Source organism: Anabrus simplex, chromosome 5, assembly GCF_040414725.1.
Source record: "Anabrus simplex isolate iqAnaSimp1 chromosome 5, ASM4041472v1, whole genome shotgun sequence".
NCBI lineage: Eukaryota > Metazoa > Arthropoda > Insecta > Orthoptera > Tettigoniidae > Anabrus > Anabrus simplex.
Genome location: NC_090269.1, coordinates 282,365,284 through 282,384,164, shown reverse-complemented (window position 1 = coordinate 282,384,164; position 18,881 = coordinate 282,365,284). Strand labels below are relative to the sequence as shown.

At 39.4% G+C, this 18,881-nt stretch overlaps 1 protein-coding gene across 1 annotated transcript in view; it reads right to left on the bottom strand.

Moving 5' to 3' along the window:
* The window catches only part of Fhos (Formin homology 2 domain containing), a 1,020,872-nt gene that overhangs the window by 14,201 nt on the left and 987,790 nt on the right, over positions 1–18,881 (bottom strand). The window contains exons 20-22 of the mRNA XM_068227617.1: positions 13,477–13,603; positions 4,311–4,478; positions 595–661 (exon numbers count right to left, since the gene is read on the bottom strand). Of these exons, the coding sequence (XP_068083718.1) occupies positions 603–661; positions 4,311–4,478; positions 13,477–13,603 (354 nt within the window). The 3' untranslated portion in view covers positions 595–602. The remainder of the gene's footprint in view (positions 1–594; positions 662–4,310; positions 4,479–13,476; positions 13,604–18,881) is intronic.

The window sequence follows — 18,881 nt, the reverse complement described above, 5'->3', positions numbered from 1 at the left end:
TATTTACCACTGGTCATAAACTAACTCCAAAGAACTACAATTTTCTCTGTAGGAGATTCTTTTATATGCCAATAAATCTACTGGCAAGGGCACCTCACATTTAGTACATACTCTCAAAGTTCCATTTATTATGCAGGGATTTAATCTCTTAATATGGAACATACAAAATGACCACCTAACTGTTCATGTTACTTGGGTACTTAAAAGAAGTATGCTAAGAAAAAAATGCAAGTTGATCATGCTCTTCATTGTGATTTCCTTGAAATAACCTTTTAAACCATCTAATTATGGCTATGATATGAAAGAAAAATGAACAACATATAATATAATAGGGTTAAAGAAAACAAATGATTGGATTCCTTTAACTGGGAGGTGCCATACTAACAGGACACTGATGGGTATCTAATATGTTGTAGAAAACACACAAAAGCAAGGCACTATCAGCTCATCTCAACATTTTCTGAAGAGTTGTAGCAAGGCTCTAACCTACAAACAAAAGGGGAAGAAAAAAAAAGACTGCAAGTTTCATTCCCATTCACTTTAGAAAGCGTAGGCACTCAGGCAAGCACATGCAGCATGCCCTTTCAAACGTACCACTTCCGTTACGGCGACTCTCTACTACCCTCCAGCGTGTTATTCTCTCGCGTTCGTGACCGCTTTACTGAAGGGAGAAATGGACAAGCATTAGGCCCACTGAGAGATAAAGGCCCAAGAAACCATCACCTTCAATGGGTCAATTCAGACAAAGGGCATCAAGCAGGCAGGCAGATCAACAGGTGCTCTCTGGAATCATGGTACACTTCAGCTCTGGACAGGATTAAGTGTATGAATTTGAAGAGGTTCTCTGGACAATGCATGAAAAGGAACATATGTACAGGTTAGGAGATTATATTAAAGCAATGTGAAGGTAAAACAGATGAAAAGCAGTGATCTATCAAATAAAAATGGTGTCAAGGGCACACACAAAAATTATATTACATGAGGCTAGCATAAGAAACAGCATTGGATACACGTCTAAATCATCTTTACAATAAAATATTTTTGAAAATATCAAAAGTTTTCAAATATAATATGATGAAAAGATTACAAATTCTATTAAAGGATTAGGAGGGATTACCCAGTAGTGGCGATTAGGGGGAGCGAGAGGGGGTGCAGTTCCCTCCCCACTTTGTGGAGAAAACATTACATTTTTATTCCATTTTATCTGCCAGAAACTAGAATTGTATGAATTATTCAAACAAGCAATTTGTACTAGCCTTGTTGTCTTATTTACTTTATTTTCTTAAATTATTAACAAAATGATAAGTGGAAATACGCACAAAATGTCGTTCATCGCAGCTAGCCGATTTGTATAGCACTACAGCAAGTAGTGGACACTTTGTATGTGCTGTGAGGAAGGGTCGCAGGGTATACTTCTTTTTTTTTTTTTGCCAAGGTCACGGACATTTGAGGTATGATTCATCTAGTTGCCGTGCGCATTCGTCAGTCTGGTAGTTTATTTAGTGTCTGTTAGTTTCTTAGTGTGCAGCAAATGCTAAATGATTTTTAATTATTTCTAGACATACTTATATTTATGTGTCATATTGTTCTTTTGCTGAAAGTTTTATTGTATAGTATTGAATCAAAAAAAAAAAAAAAACCCAACATTATTACCACACTTAAGTTGGTAAACTGTCAACCTTTTACTTCGCTGTTGAAATTCGCTCGGAGAGCATAAAAACTTATCATTTTGTAGCCTTTTTCAGTTTCACAAACTCTGGCACTTTTTGTTGTCTGTACATTTTTTGCCCCCTCTCTTACAATTCCCAACTGCTGCTTCTGGGAGTACCTACACTTTTAAGTACTGTTCAAACTGTTCACCTAAATTAGATCAACGAAGATATTCAATAAAGATTGTAGGCAATCTGAACATCACAAATATTAAACCAAAATACTAAAAAGATTGAATCTATCACACAGGCTACCTGCGTGTTAATTTCGATGTTCCATTTTACTGTACAAAATGGCAGAAAAATGGATCTTTCTTGAATGATCAAAGGTCAAATGTTAATTCATTTCTTGGGGAAACAGCAAATGTGTGAGCAGACATCTTTTACCTGCCAACATCATACAAAATGGAGTGCTGAATAGACTTTCTTTTGCCCGTCAAGAATCTGACTACCTCAGCCAGGTATGAACTGGTGAACCTGTGATCTGGAAAAAGATACTCTATCACTAATCTGTTTCATCTATGGATTCATCTGATGTTGGTGGATGAACTCTTTGCCACTTACTGAATGGATATAACTGTTCAACCACATTTTTTTTTGAGTGGATGTGAAAGAGTTCTGTGTTTTCTGTTCACAGAAATAAAAATATTGTATACACTTCTTTCTATAATCACTTGTACAGTTCTCTTGCAACTGTTTACACTGTTGTAAGAGGTACATTCCAATCCACTGGTCAGCAAAATACAGTAAACAACCTGACAGTCCACTAGCATTCTACTGGGTACACAAGTTCCATCAAGTCACCTGCCTTCCTACATTTCGGAGCGATAAAATACACACATTTATTTTCCGATTGCCTATTTAGTGAGATGTTGATGATTTATCCAAATACTGACTAACATACTAAAACTGAAAAATAAAGAACAATTACATTAATAATGAGATGTACTAACTTGCTGATAAAAAAACTTTAAAAAAAGAATCACCGAGAAAGTGGCTATGCAGTTTGGGTCATGCAATTGTCAGATTGCATTTGGGAGATACTGGGTTTGAGCCCCACTATTGGCAGCACTGAAAATGGTTTTCCAGGGTTTCCCCATTTTCACACTAAGCAAATGCTGTGGCCGTACTTTAATTAAGGCTACATTTACTTCCTTCCCAGTCCTAGCCTTTTCCTACTCCATCATCGCCATAAGCCCTGTCTGAGTCAGTCGGTACAACTTAAAACAAAAATGGTAATAAAAAAAAAAAAAGAAAACTAAAGAAATGGATGTCATTATATGCAAAGATTCATTATTCCTATGCAGAATAAATGGTTTATAATTCTTAAAAACAAAATATTCATGTATTCTAAAATGTGTTACTGCATAACAATGACTGTGCCAAATGGAAGCATTGTGGCCTCGAGAGGCTACTCTCATTTGTCCAATCCAGTGACTGCCATGTTGTCACATTATTGCACCTCTCGAAGCATTACCCTCTGCATAAAATTTCACTGTGTTAAATATCTTTTACAGTAGACAAAAAAATATTTTTACTTCATAAACTGCTTCCCATTTGACACCAACTAAAGTATACTATCAGAGTGTCAGGTTATGTATTAGTTATCACTGACCAGTGCATTGGAATATGGCAGTCACAACAGTAGAAACAAATCACTGATGAATGTAGAGAAGGCTTAGCTTAATGGTGGCCACAGCAAAGCTGTGGCTCAATAGCTCTACATTCTGACTGACTGACCAACCTAGCAGAGGTAGGCTTCAGCTTACCAGTGGCTACAGCTGTACCTTGGCTCAGCAGCTCTGCATTCGGGAGGCTGAGTGGGGCCGTCCTGAGAATGGATTTCCATTCTCCTCAATAAGGCAATGCCAGGACAGTTCCATCTACAGGTCACGGCCACTCCCACTCCTTTCTCACCTTCACTGCACACCTACCACTGCCACAAATCTCCTGACCTGAGGGAGGGTGTCACCCTCTAGGAGGCTTACTGTCTCCACCAAGGGGGGGGGGGAACTTGTGTTGTTGTTGTTGTAGTAGTAGTAGTAGTAGTAGTAGAAACATATCTACCATCTTTTAATGCAATAATTACAATATAGAAAGAAAGAAAATGAGGAGAATCAAGAAGCATGTTTGACTGATAAAATACATATATGAAAAGAGGAGGCATTTCATCCAGAGCAATGAGAAGAATCAATATTTTTTTTTTGTTTGAATTAGATTAAGAAATGTAGGAAAGGAATCCACACCAAAGGATAGAAGAACCACACCAATGACACTAAGATCAGGACACAGAGGATATTTGCTGAGGCCGAGTTTTAAACAATTTAAATTCATGATTTGCCTTTGTCCTATTTAGGCAAATACAAAACCACACAATCAGAAATAAAAGCAGAAAAATCTCTCTGACAGCAAGTACGCAGTCACATGTTACAGAAGCAACACAATTCAGCTGGCAAGTTAAAAAAGAAATATCCTGGAGCATAAATTTTTTTCAAATTAAAATAATGAAGTATTTTTTCTTTTCCTTCTTCATTTATAAATTGGTTAATTAAAAAATTTCTTTAGAAACATGAGCTAAAAAATAATCATTAAAATCCTTACATGACTTTCTGTCTGCATGCCTAGTTCGCTTTCTTTCTCGGGGTGTGGTTCGTGTGGCAGGGGCCTTAGTTGCAGTCTTCACAAGGCTCTCCAGGATTTCATCATCACCATCAGTCAAATTGCCGTTCACTGTCTCGTCTTTGATTAAAGGACCCAGAGTTGTTCGACCTGAAAGAAATTCAAGCACATTCATTATCTTGCATAATTTGGTGAATCATTTAAAACAGAACTGAACTGGGAAAATGTTCATCCAATTCTCTCTGAAATATTAACAAGGTTATGAAAAACTATGCTACACAAACTACCTTTGCTACTGACTGAAATATCACTTCTGAACATGGCTTTCAGAACACACTGGATTAGATTGCAAGTATTCAATCAGTTCCAATTTGTACTACTATAAAAGAAGTTGAACTGTAAAAAGCAAAATGTTCAAGTATTTGTCACTCTGTTATAGAAATTAGGACTTGGGTTGAAATTCCATGTCTAATAATAATAATGTTATTTGCTTTACGTCCCACTAACTACTTTTTAAGGTCTTCGGAGACGCCGAGGTGCCGGAATTTAGTCCCGCAGGAGTTCTTTTATGTGCTAGTAAATCTACCGACACGGGGCTGTCGTATTTGAGCACCTTCAAATACCACTGGACTGAGCCAGGATCGAACCTGCCAAGTTGGGGTTAGAAGGCCAGCGCCTTAACCGTCTGAGCCACTCAGCCCGGCAAATTCCATGTCTGAAGAGTGGATAATGCAACAGCCACCTGACCCATATAACTCATCCACCGATGTCATGGTCTCGGCTGATCTGCTATTAATTATATTATAAATATTTTTGTATTAAATTTCTTGTATATATTACACACAGGAAAATTAACAAAACAAGACAATGATGATTCAATACATCAGATTTAGTTATAAATGTACAGATATATTCAATTAGTCATTATAGTTTAATATTGCTGAAATAATGACATGAGGATATAAATATATTAAAGGAACTATTTAAAATAGTTTATGTTGGGTCCACCTTGTCAATGCACTTTTAATTCATGAAAATTATTTAAGCTGTCATACATGTTTCAGGAACAATATGCATTCCCTTCATCAGTGAAGTCAAATCAAGAAATAAGAAAGATATACCATAACACTATATTTTGTTTAGCCCACAATTTAAAGAAGTATGGTATTGTATCATAATTCAACATATCAATGAATAAACAAAAACCAGTGAAATATTATGAAAATTATCATTACATAAAATTTAATATTTTGATGAACTGAATGAGAATACCTAAATAAATTTAAGATCATCAAGTTTTTCTTCTTTTTTCTTTCTTTCCTTCCTTGAAAAATGAAAACCTACAACCTGTTTTCCAGTCATTGACCGGGTCAGGGATGGAATGAATGAAGCAGATATAGGCTATTAGTATGAATGGGGTCGCCACTCCCAAAGTGATTTATTAATGACTGATAGATGCTATGAAATGAGAATGGAGAGTGTTGCTGGAATGAAAGATGACAGGGAAAACTGGAGTACCCAGAGAAAAACCTGTCCCACCTCCGCTTTGTCCAGCACAAATTCACATGGAACGACCGGGATTTGAACCACGGCATGCAGCAGTGAGAGGCCGACGCGCTGCCGTCTGAGCCACGGAGGCTCCCGTTCTTTTCTTTTCTAAAATTAGAAATTTATCTTGCTAAAAAAAAAAAAAAAGACTTTGAATCAAATTTTAATGAAAGAAGTACAGAAAGGAACCCATTGTATAAAATAGCGTTTGGTGAATTAGGAAACAATACTTCTGTAAATTGTGGGCTAAACAAAAGATAATGTTATATTGTTTTTTTATTCCTTGATTTGACTTCACTGATGAAGGGAATGCATATTGTTTCTGAAACATGTATGACAGAATAAACGATTTTCAATCATTAAAAGTGTATTACAGCCTCCGTGGCTCAGGCGGCAGCACGCCGGCCTCTCACCGCTGGATACCGTGGTTCAAATCCTGCTCACTCCATGTGAGATTTGTGCAGGACAAAAGCGGAGGCGGGACAGGTTTTTCTCCAGGTGCTCCGGGTTCCCCTGTCATCTTTCATTCCAGCAACATTCTCCACTATCATTTCATTTCATCTGTCAGTCATTAATCATTGACCCAGAAGAGTGCGACAGGCCTTGGCAGACGACACAATTCCTATCACCGCAAGTTGGGGGCTTCATTCATCCCATCCCTGAGCCAGTCATTGATTGAAAAACAGGTTGTAGGTTTTCATTTTTCATCATAAAAGTGTATTGACAAGGTGGACCCAACATAAACTATTTTAAATAGTTTTTTAATAGATTTAGACAAGTCACTAAAAGATCAAATAAAATACCTTTTACGGTTAATTTTATCAACAATGAGGATATAAAATGCATATCTACCAAATAATATGATCACAGCCATGAAAAAGAAATTATAGTTACATAACCCAAAATATTTCAGAAGTAACAAAGTTGAGTACAGAAGGTACTTCTGAAGTTTTGTAAAAAAGCAGAGTAACAAGAAAAACTGTACCTTGCTTCTGACATGTCTGATTCTCAATATAAAATCATTTTCTGTCTTAAGAAACACAGTCTAAAAGATTATACAGTGAAACCTCGATTCTCCGTTTTTCAAGGGACCATGAAAATAAAACGTACAACACGGGAAAACGGAAAATTCGGGAATGGATGAAAACCATCAACAATTTGGCTAAACATCACAAAAATGAAATATGTATAATTATAATCTTACAAAAACTCCTAAACCAAACCAAAATACAGCCCCAGTGGGACTGCCTGCCAAGCGACCGCTGATCAGCCCGAAGGCCTGCAGATTACGAGGTCGCATGGTCAGTGCGACGAATCCTCTCGGCCGATATTCCTGGCTCACTAGATCGGGATCGCCATCTCACCATTAGATAGCTCCACAATTAAAGGTAATCACATAGGCTGAGTGGACCTGGAACCAGACTTATATCCAGGTAAAATTGTCTGAACTGGTCGCAATCGAACCCGGGCCCTCTGGATGAGAGGCAGGCATGTTAGACCGCGAAACCGTATTAATTACCGGTAGGCCTACGCGAGTTCCAAATTTTCGATACTTTATATTCAGTTTTATAGGGGAATCTTCGTCAGTTTCCCGTGAAAACTTCTTTCAGTTCAGAAACTTTGATTAGGCTAGCCAAACTCTTCGAAAAATCTAATAACGCCAAGTCAAACGACAATCGACCACAAGTAGTTTTTAATGCTCTCATCTAATAAAATAAAGCACATTAGATACAAAAGCACCCAAAATGATGGCAAAATCCCTTCATTTCTTAATCTTTCATTGTAATTTGGTCTCCGGTATACTGTTCGTACGTAATCAGTTTCTGGAAATCTCGTACCGCGCAAATTAGGCCTACATCGACTTTTAAAGGTTATGTTGAACTCGAAAACACGGTTTCGAATGTAAGTATCGATTCTTAAAAGTTCTCGAATGCATGATATTAAATTCTGCCCGTCACAAATCCAATCAAATTGGAAAGATAAAAGAAATATCATCAAAACTTCAGAAATTACGGTTATTCGTGACCTTGAGGTCACCTGGTAAGCGCGCTCGCTGCACATGTCAGTACGAGTTGGAAATGATACCAACTATTTGTGCGCAAATAAAACGACTGCGGGTTTTGGTATTTTAACACGAAAACGTAAAATTCCCAGTCTTATATTAGGACCTAAACAGTAATAGGCAATCCCAAGACTCGTTCCGTCTTCGAGCAGAGCTGTCGAAATGCGCCGTGTCTCCTTGCAATTGTGGCCACTCTCTGCTTTATGATTTTCCGAGATTCTCTAAGCAATACCACCCGAATGCGATGCTAAGATGGTCCCTTATGCAAGTTCACCGCCGTTCGCTTTTTCAGTACCGGTACAGTCCTTGCTTTAATTACCGTATCGCAATGAAGGGGCGTTAACGCCAAGATCCATAAATATGCCATAGCCGTCCTTTCGTGAGATACAGTTTATTAAAAAACGATTGTTCGAGGATTTAGCGTTGATGGGACTGGGATTTCTGGACGGTTGATCCGGGAAATCGTTTCTTCGAGGAACGGATAATGCGGGACTTTTACAACGTGATTTAATTACGATGCTCGCGGGACCACATAATTTGAACGCATATTCCGGGAAAACGTATTTTCCGGGAACGGATAATCGAGGTTCCACTGTATTCCTTTTATAAGATGGCATCTCAAGAGTTGATGTCAGAACAGTAGTTGTAATGAAGTAGTGAAGGCAACAGTGCTGGTTCATTTCAGGGGCTTTGGACATGCTGTCAATACTAGTGTACATACTACGATACTCAGTCTAGAAACTGCCTGACAACCTGTATTACTACGACGTATCTATTCTTCTACTCCTCCTCCTACACCCTGGTGAGGTCATGGGTGCCAGCTGTGTTGCTCAACCATATGCCGCCAATCGCACGAGGAGTGATGTATTCACTATTGCATACTTTAGTGGTGGTTAGTAGTGTGTGTATGAAGAGAAGTGCATTGAGACAAACACCCAGTCCCAAGTAAGAGGAATTAACCTGCTAGCAATTGAATCCAGCACTCTCTGAACTGATTACCATGATGTATGTGTAACTTTAACTCTTTGGATCTAGGATATGGATAGGTACCTTAGAATTTGGTACTATTCCTGCAGACAGCATGAGATCACTGGCTCCTCACCAATGTGGCTGCAGTTCGAATCCTGATCAATATATGTCAAATTTTTACAATGAAAATTCGTGTCCCTGTGATTTGGATTCCATAAAACACTGGAAGTCCCCTAACTATGCATTTTCAAAACTAATGCAGTAAGAATGTGGTGAAAGAGAAGGACGAAGATAATGGGGAAGTAGTGTGCTGTTATCAAATACACAGCACAAATTAAAAATCAGCATTCAGGTTAAGACTCTCATATTGCATTAAACTGTACAGTGTTCTAGTTCCCTTGGTAAAATAAGTTCACTATCCTCTGTATAATAGCTCATACACATTAGATACCGGTACTGGACTATTAAGTTTTTGGAATGAATGTACTTCTATACATTTCTTCTAATTTTCTAACTAAATTAGGGATCAGTTAGCCATCTATATTCTTTTGTATCTTCCCTTTTCCTGTGTTTATTTTACTTTCTTTTTATTCTACTGATATTCCACTTTTATCAATAATGATCTGTCATCTGTAAAAGAGTGTAAATGGCCAACCTCCTGATGAGCTGGGAAATAAGAATAAGCTCCTCCTGGGCTAAGAAGAAATGAATATAGAATGGGATTAATGATAAGAGAGCGTATACAATGTGAACTTGAGTGTATGAAGAGGTGCAGTGTTCTTGTCATTTTGTGTTTTCATGTTTGTGCTTGTCTCCTGTTTGCTTCATTCCCTCTTTTAATGCTGACGTACCATTATGGTGGTAGTGGTGATTACTATTTTAAGACGAAGTACAACTGGGCAACCATCCTATATAAACACTAATTGGAAAGAAAAAATGGAAGGGATCCGATGCTTCAAAAAATGAAGGTATCGGCGAAAGAAAGACAAGGGCCTCAAAGGGCGTGAAAATGAAAGACTCTCTAGCCCTCGTAACCTAATAGCGCTGGGGTCGGAAAAGAACAAGAGTTGACCAAGGGAGATCAGATAGGACAGATGAAAGTGAGAAACCTGTCACAAGTAAATGAAAGCAATGCCAGGACTCAGCTAAGGGCCCCGTGGTAGCCTACCCACGCTATCCTATTATACTTCATAAATCTTCTTTCTTAGTCTCTTCCCCTTACAGTGTCTCTTTGCTTTTCTTCATAATCTATACTTAGCACATCGAGATTGGAGATCTGACAAGTTCATGAGCTACTCATATTGCATTGAACCATACAGTATTCCAGTTCTCTTGCTAAAATAAGTCCACTATCCTCTATATCACTAATAGGTCATGCATATTAGATACAGGACTATCAAGTAATTGGAATGAAAATATTCCTTCTAGACTTGTCCTAATTTTCTAACTACAGCAAGGAACTAACATTATCTAAATACCAAAGATTTGTGAAGGCCTTTAAATGCTTAAAGTAATCAACATCATAAGAAGGAATGCTACAATGGGAAATGCAACTGTCAGCTTTGGTAATGATAACCATCACTAAATGGGTCTAAAAAAGCATTTTTCTTCAACAAATATAAACTAGAAAAGTATAACATACTGCTTTCCCCAGATGATGCAGTCTCACAGTCACGTTGCAGACAGGGCGAATTTGAACGAGAAACTGCAGCAAAGTGGTAGGAGGAATTCAGTCAAGCGATGGTAAATGTAAGAATTACTAGATAATTCATAAATATATGCTCAAAAATAACCTCTTTAAGGGCTTCCTCAGTGCAGTTCTTCACATCAACATCAGATTCAAACAATTAATTAACAAAATAAATAATCAGACCATAAATGTTATAACAACACAATCAATTCAAAAAAAGAATGTACATATTAAAATTCAGATATTAACCCTTTCACTCCGGCTTTGCAAGTAAGGAAGCGTGACCATCTGGACGCGAGCAGCGGATGTCTCACCGAGCCATCTGTACGGGATACTTGTCTCGCTCCACTCTCCCATCTGCAGATGCCTCGCGACGTTAAGAGAGGACATGCAGAGTTTAAAACTATTTTATTTTATTTTTGATGCACAATTGGTCAAATTCTTATGATCATATTTATATTTTACTCAGTCAAAGCTTCTCATTATCCTTTTAGATCCGTAGTTTTGGACATGGCTCTGTCAGAGTAAAAGCTTGTTTTCTTTGTTATTGTTATTAATTTCAAATTACGATTTGTTTACTGACAAATTTGCATACATCATTTAACAATTATTTTAGAAATTCTGGTGGAGTTATAAACTTGTTTTGTTTCTTATTGTAAAATGTTATCTTTACAGGGGCGTATTCTCCTTGAATGCAAGGCATTCATTGCATGCGTTATGATAACACAAAGAACTGTCTGATGTACGATTTTAGGTTGTTTCAAGTCGAATATTAATGATTTCATCTCTCAGAAGTTCAAAAGGTCCGCGCAACTGTACTGGTTCCATTGCCTGACTACGTGTGGTGCTGGTGTAGTCTCGCCGTCTTCACCACTCTAGGAAGAAAGAGACAGCGAATGGAGGAGTTACGGTTGTAAGGCATTCAATCTTAAAATTGCATTCGGTGGCAGACGTAGTTCTGAAACCCTCCGAACGATGTCGCTGCAATTGAAACTTGGTCAGAATTTGTCACCCCATACCAGTGCTACCCTCTGCCATCTGTTAGCAACTTGGAGAAAGTCGGCATCTTTACAGCGAACAGGACCCACAGATTACCCCCCCCCCCCAGCGAGAACCCAACGTGACGAAACTGACCAATGCCACTGGGGTGGCTCACCTCCAGTGCTTGAGTTGTGGCTAACTAGTGAGTTAATTCATTGTGTTTTCGGTGTTTTATTATATTTTGTGCACATGTGGTATTAACGGATATAATTGTAAATCAGTTTGAAAAGCCATTTACTGGCCGTTCGTTTGATGAAAAGATTCAAATAGTTAAGGCCGGGAGACCTCTACCTTCCCTCGTAAATTTCTTCTTCTTCTTCTTCTTAATCTGCTTACCCTCCCGGGTTGGCTTTTCCCTCTGACTCAGCGAGGGATCCCTCCTCTACCTCCTCAAGGGCAGTGTACTGGAGCTTCAGACTCTGGGTCGGGGGATACAACTGGGGAGGATGACCAGTACCTCGCCAAGGCGGCCTCACCTGCTATGCTGAACAGGGGCCTTGCGGGGGATGGGAAGATTGGAAGGGATAGACAAGGAAGAAGGAAGGAAGCGGCCGTGGCCTGAAGTTAGGTACCATCCCGGCATTTGCCTGGAGGAGAAGTGGGAAACCACGGAAAACCACTTCGAGGATGGCTGAGGTGGGAATCGAACCCACCTTTACTCAGTTAACCTCTCGAGGCTGAGTGGACCCCGTTCCAGCCCTCGTACCACATTTGAAATTTCGTGGCAGAGCCGGGAATCGAACCCGGGCCTCCGGGGGTGGCAGCTAATCACACTAACCACTACACCACAGAGGCAGACCCTCGTAAATTTAAAAACAGAAAACAAGAATTGTGTACACACGTTCAATCCAGAAACTTACAGTAAAACTATTTGGCTCGAGTTTACCTACATGTAATTAGGGTGAGTAGAATTGAAATTTACTTAATACATTGTGTTAACTGCATGGTTACTAGTTGCATGCCTCAGTGGAGATTCCAGGATATGCCACTGTATCTTTAGTTACTTTTATTTCAATTTTTGTTAATTACATATTATAATTTAACATAAACATTAATTTCAAATTACAAATTATTAACCTACATTAATTTGCATGTCATAAGGTAAGAATTTTTTTAGAATTTCTTCTGCATGTGATAAGCTTGGATGCAAGAAAAGGCGCATAATGCTACATTGCATTCCTTACAACACATTTTCGTCTGTTTCTTCTTCTGCGCTTTGCAGACAATACAAGTTCTGTACGTATTCCACTCATCAGCAAGATGAGATCCTGCTGTCAGACTCGAGAGAAGATGAGGCCTTTCAAAATTTCAGTGCGATTGACAGCGAAGTTGATAAGCACTAGCACATGAACACACAGGAGCAACGAGGCGCGAAGTGAGAAGGCCTAGCACACTGGACACATTCCTTTTGTCTTCGAACTGGTTACTCCTGTCACCTGTTGACCATAGCCATAACTATAGACTCCCAAGACAGCCACGAGAGACCTCCAAGAGCTAACTTCTCCTGCAGTCTATCGTAGCGAAATGGAAAACAGCCGAAAGACACGGGACTTCTACAGCAGTCGACTGGGTACATGGCATAGCTCCCTCCCGACTGCTACAGCAGTCGTTCGGAGTGAAAAGGTTAAAAAATAAAAATGTAAAAAGCAGACATTAAAATAGGATAGTGAAGAACTTATTCATTGGCTAAATGTCTTCTCACCAGCTGCCCATAAAAACATCAAACACTGAGTTTGATATTATTGCATTCTTTGGTAAAGCTGAATTAGATGACTGATCTGAAAAATAAACATTAAGGAATTTACTAAAGAAACCAACATTGGTGGAGTCATACATACCAAGGTCCTTTCTCTGTCTCCTCCAAGGCAAGGTACCATGTATACTTTCTGCATCAGAGATGTCACTTCCAAGAAGTTGCCGCAGTTCAGCATCTGCTCGATCCTCCTTCGTACGGAATTTACCAACCTATGAAACATTAAGTCAGATAGTCCTCACATCTACACAATACTTAGGAACAATATTATTCAATTCTCGGCTACTGCAAATTACAGAAGTACTTTGTGTGATATTATTTTTTAATTTATGCGACTTGATAACAAATAAACAATATTGAAAAAAACTGGAATATAAGAACATAAATGACTATGTAAAATATTTCATAGTGGACTGAAGGAATATATGAAGAATCTTCCACCTGGTTCAATCTTTAAAGAATGCAATAGCAAAGCATGTGTATGAGACAAATCACACAGTTTGATCCACTGAAATTGGGATACATACTGCCTGTCTTTGTTGAAGCACCTAAGCAGTAAAAGTCATAAAAGAAGCTATTATCCATGCATATTTATTGGTAAAATTTATATTGGACACATGTACACTGACTGACAGAGCAAATGCAACACCAAGAAGGAGTGGTTCGAAAGGGATGAAAGTTGGGGAAAAAACAGAGACGGCACGGACGAATAATTGACGTTTATTTCAAACCGATATGCAGGTTACACAATGCGCACGGCATCGACTCAGTAGGATGTAGGACCACCGCGAGCGGCGATGCACGCAGAAACACGTCGAGGTACAGAGTCAATAAGAGTGCGGATGGTGTCCTGAGGGATGGTTCTCCATTCTCTGTCAACCATTTGCCACAGTTGGTCGTCCGTACGAGGCTGGGGCAGAGTTTGCAAACGGCGTCCAATGAGATCCCACACGTGTTCGATTGGTGAGAGATCCGGAGAGTACGCTGGCCACGGAAGCATCTGTACACCTTGTAGAGCCTGTTGGGAGATGCGAGCAGTGTGTGGGCGGACATTATCCTGCTGAAACAGAGCATTGGGCAGCCCCTGAAGGTACGGGAGTGCCACCGGCCGCAGCACATGCTGCACGTAGCGGTGGGCATTTAACGTGCCTTGAATACGCACTAGAGGTGACGTGGAATCATATGCAATAGCGCCCCAAACCATGATGCCGCGTTGTCTAGCGGTAGGGCGCTCCACAGTTACTGCCGGATTTGACCTTTCTCCACGCCGACGCCACACTCGTCTGCGGTGACTATCACTGACAGAACAGAAGCGTGACTCATCGGAGAACACGACGTTCCGCCATTCCCTCATCCAAGTCGCTCTAGCCCGGCACCCGGCACCATGCCAGGCGTGCACGTCTATGCTGTGGAGTCAATGGTAGTCTTCTGAGCGGACGCCGGGAGTGCAGGCCTCCTTCAACCAATCGACGGGAAATTGTTCTGGTCGATATTGGAACAGCCAGGGTGTCTTGCACATGCTGAAGAATGGCGGCTGACGTGGCGTGCGGGGCTGCCACCGCTTGGCGGCGGATGCGCCGATCCTCGCGTGCTGACGTCACTCGGGCTGCGCCTGGACCCCTCGCACGTGCCACATGTCCCTGAGCCAACCATCTTCGCCACAGGCGCTGCACCGTGGACACATCCCTATGGGTATCGGCTGTGATTTGACGAAGCGACCAACCTGCCCTTCTGAGCCCGATCACCATACCCCTCGTAAAGTCGTCTGTCTGCTGGAAATGCCTCCGTTGACAGCGGCCTGGCATTCTTAGCTATACACGTGTCCTGTGGCACACGACAACACGTTCTACAATGACTGTCGGCTGAGAAATCACGGTACGAAGTGGGCCATTCGCCAACACCGTGTCCCATTTATCGTTCACTACGTGCGCAGCACAGCGGCGCATTTCACATCATGAGCATACCTCAGTGACGTCAGTCTACCCTGCAACTGGCATAAAGTTCTGACCACTCCTTCTTGGTGTTGCATTTGCTCTGTCAGTCAGTGTATATAAAGGGTATCCAAAACTGGGAAAAGTCTCAAAATGTTCACATTTTACTCTGTAGCAGATCATAAATCTATGAAATCTCACTCTCTGGTAATATATAATACATGCTGTTATCATTGGTAATATATTTAACAACCCTTTTAAGTGTAACATGGAAAACTGTTAAAATACCTGATTCTCAAAAATTTACTTTTTGTTGCATAAAGTGTACATTTTCTCTGAAATGTTGAAGAAATATCTCCATGGCAAACACAGAATTCAAATGAAAGTGTAAATAGTGTAAGCTGGCTAAGGATTCCGAAAACAATTTTTGTAGACATATAAACATCGCATTATGGTATATTTGATGCCATTGTATAATCAACAATGGGAACATGGTAAGGATGTAAAGTGTGCAAACAGATGGAGCTAAATGCTGGATTTAATATGGTGCGTCAATTATGGCAATATATAAGGAACGTGTTAATGCTGCTGTTGAGGCAATTAGGAGCATGAAGTTGTTACAAGACAGAGGAGATAAAGTACAAAACAGAATCTAGAGGAGTAGTTTGCAGAAGATGCGATAACGGCTGGAATGTATTGAAAGGTAATCTCATATACTTTGTTGATTCCCAAAAGCTTATATTGCATTAAGTTACTTTTTTCAAAGGATTATTTTTTTCAAATTTTGGAGGTATTTTTATCAACAACCACTGCTTTAACATGGCCATTTGAAAAATTTTTTTTGAAAGTACCGTACAAAAAGTATCAGAAAATTATGCAAAGTTATTGTACGAGAAACATTTTTGAATCGGGCTATGTTGGGGCCATGCCCACAAGTTTTTATGTAGAATACATACTGCATGACAGGTTTTGTAAAAATAAAGTATCTAGTCAGTGTGGGTTTGAAATTTTATTGTTGACATTTTATATCTTAATTCTCAACAAATTGATATAAATCTTCAAAATCATGAGTTCCAAATAATTTTCCATCATTGGGGCAGTAACTGTGCTGGATTGATGCTACAGTACCTCATGACAATCAGTCACCTTAACTTTGAGATGCTCCCTATAAGCCTTTTACACTTTTTTAATAATATCTCAAGCCATCTCTTTTGAGTTTCAACACAGTTAATTTATAGCTGTTAGGCTCTTCAGTCTGTTGAAAGTAACTCTGAGTAAATTAACTTACAAACTATCTGTGTTGGGGTCATGGCTGCAAGTTTTCTTGTAGAATACGTACTGCGTGAAGAGCCTAACAGTTATAAAATAAACTTTTTAAGACTTGACATTGATAATATTGGACTTTTTGGAATTCTGACAAGCTGCTCTATTCTCTCAAATAAATTTTCAATACTTTTAAAGCCTCTTAGTGTCCACATGTCGGGACATTTTACAAATGGAAGGAATTCGTTGCACTTTCTCTGCACCTCAGTTTTCTTAAATTTTCTCCATTTGATTTTGTTTTTGCAGTATATCTGTAGACAAATCAAAGTACACCTCACACAACATGCTACTATGCCAGAGTCCAGAGATACACTACTGTTAGCTGAGTGGCTCGGCGATTTCAGTACCTCAAGACGACAGCACACTGAATCACCCAATGACGTCATACCATGTTGGATTCTTACTGCTACACACATTGGTCCTTCCTATTTAAAAAAAAAAAAAAGAGACAGTGTTGATAACTGTTGCATGTGTTGTCTAAAAATTCATCATCATCATCATTTTCATTTCCCCTTGTTCAGCTTCTGCCAGGTTGGGGTGTTGATGACACTTCTCCACCGTTGCCTCTCCTTCCACCACTCCTCTTCAGTAATTGTATTCCAGTCCAGCCTTCTTTTTCTTATAATGTTCTTGACAGAGTTCAAATCTTGCTTTGGGCTTCCTCCTTCTGGCTCTCTTTCCTTCTATCTTAGCCTCCAACACTTGTGTTGGCATCCTTCCCTCCTCCATCCTCATAACATGTTCAAACCATCTCAATTTATTCTTCTCCATCCTATCACTGAGTTTTTCTACTCCTCTCTCTTCTCTGACCTCAACATTTCTTACTCTGTCACTCCTTGTCTTCCCTACGAAACTACCATACCGGTACTCTAAAAATGCCTCCGATTTAAAAATTTCATGTTTTTGTAATGCTCACCAGCCCAAGCATGATTCCAAAACCCACAGATGTATTCTGTCAAAATCATATTTAAATAATGAAAAAACAATATAGTATCAAAAAAGCCTCAGTTAAACCCACCAGTTACCTGTACAATTTCAGTCCCCAACTCCCAGTACTTCCCAAGCAAACGTAAACCTTATAAATACCATTTTAACACTATCAAGACTGGACTTTCTAGACCCACTTAGAGTAAAACAAGAAATATTTTATAATGGAAAACCATAGCAACGGGTGAAGTATACAAAGTCTGATGCTGACTCTCCTATACAAGAATCTGCTCAGCTGTTGTGTCAGGAACTGTACCTGCTACACTTGGAGCAATCTAATTGAGTACTGGTATTTCAGTTTATTACATTGATACTAATCAACATCACCAAGTTCACAAACTTGAATACCCTGTCAGATAATTTGAAACCTACCAAGCTCGATAGCTGCAGTCGCATAAGTGTGGCCAGTATCCAGTATTCAGGAGATAGTGGGTTTGAACCCCACTGTCGGCAGCCCTGAAGATGGTTTTCCATGGTTTCCCATTTTTACACCAGGCAAATGCTGGGGCTGTACCTTAATTAAGGCCACGGTCACTTCCTTCCCAGTCCTAGCCCTTTCCTGCCCCATCGTCGCCATAAGACCTATCTGTGTCGGTGCGACGTTCAGCAACAAAAAAGAAAAGAAACCTATCCATGGCAATTTCTGATAATCATCTTAAATGGTGTTTCCACCATGAATTACTTTCATCAGATTAATACAAGGGAAATGCACATTTATGAATGGAGATTTCAAAATGGGTTGAACTTTTTATTTATTATGCTTCCATTTAAAATATACCACTGCTAAAAGGTCAGAAACCTTTAATAAAGAAATTTTCTCAACCAGGGTAACAGAACTGTTTTCCAGTTATGTAATATAGCAGCAGAAAAGTGTTAGGAATTGAATCATCTACAAGCTATTTAACTCTAGAACACTAACCCTTCGTAAATTTTACAACGGTAGATAGCAGAACGGTATAGTTTATTGCCTTCCGCGCATGCGTGCCTGCCGCCATTTTGTGTAGCTGATTTTTTTGAGCAGTTATTGACTGTGGCATGTGCGATTGTTAATATTTTTGCTCATTCTTGTAATAATTGGGTGGGTATCGTCATATTGATGAACGGTTAGTGATAGTGTGAACTTGTAAGTATAATATGTCTTCATGCCTTTTTTACATTTATACTTATTTTATTTATTTTCTTGGTAGTTTTAGTTTCTTTGCGATGAAAATAGCCCACATTCATAATTTTAAGGGTTTATTTGAATATG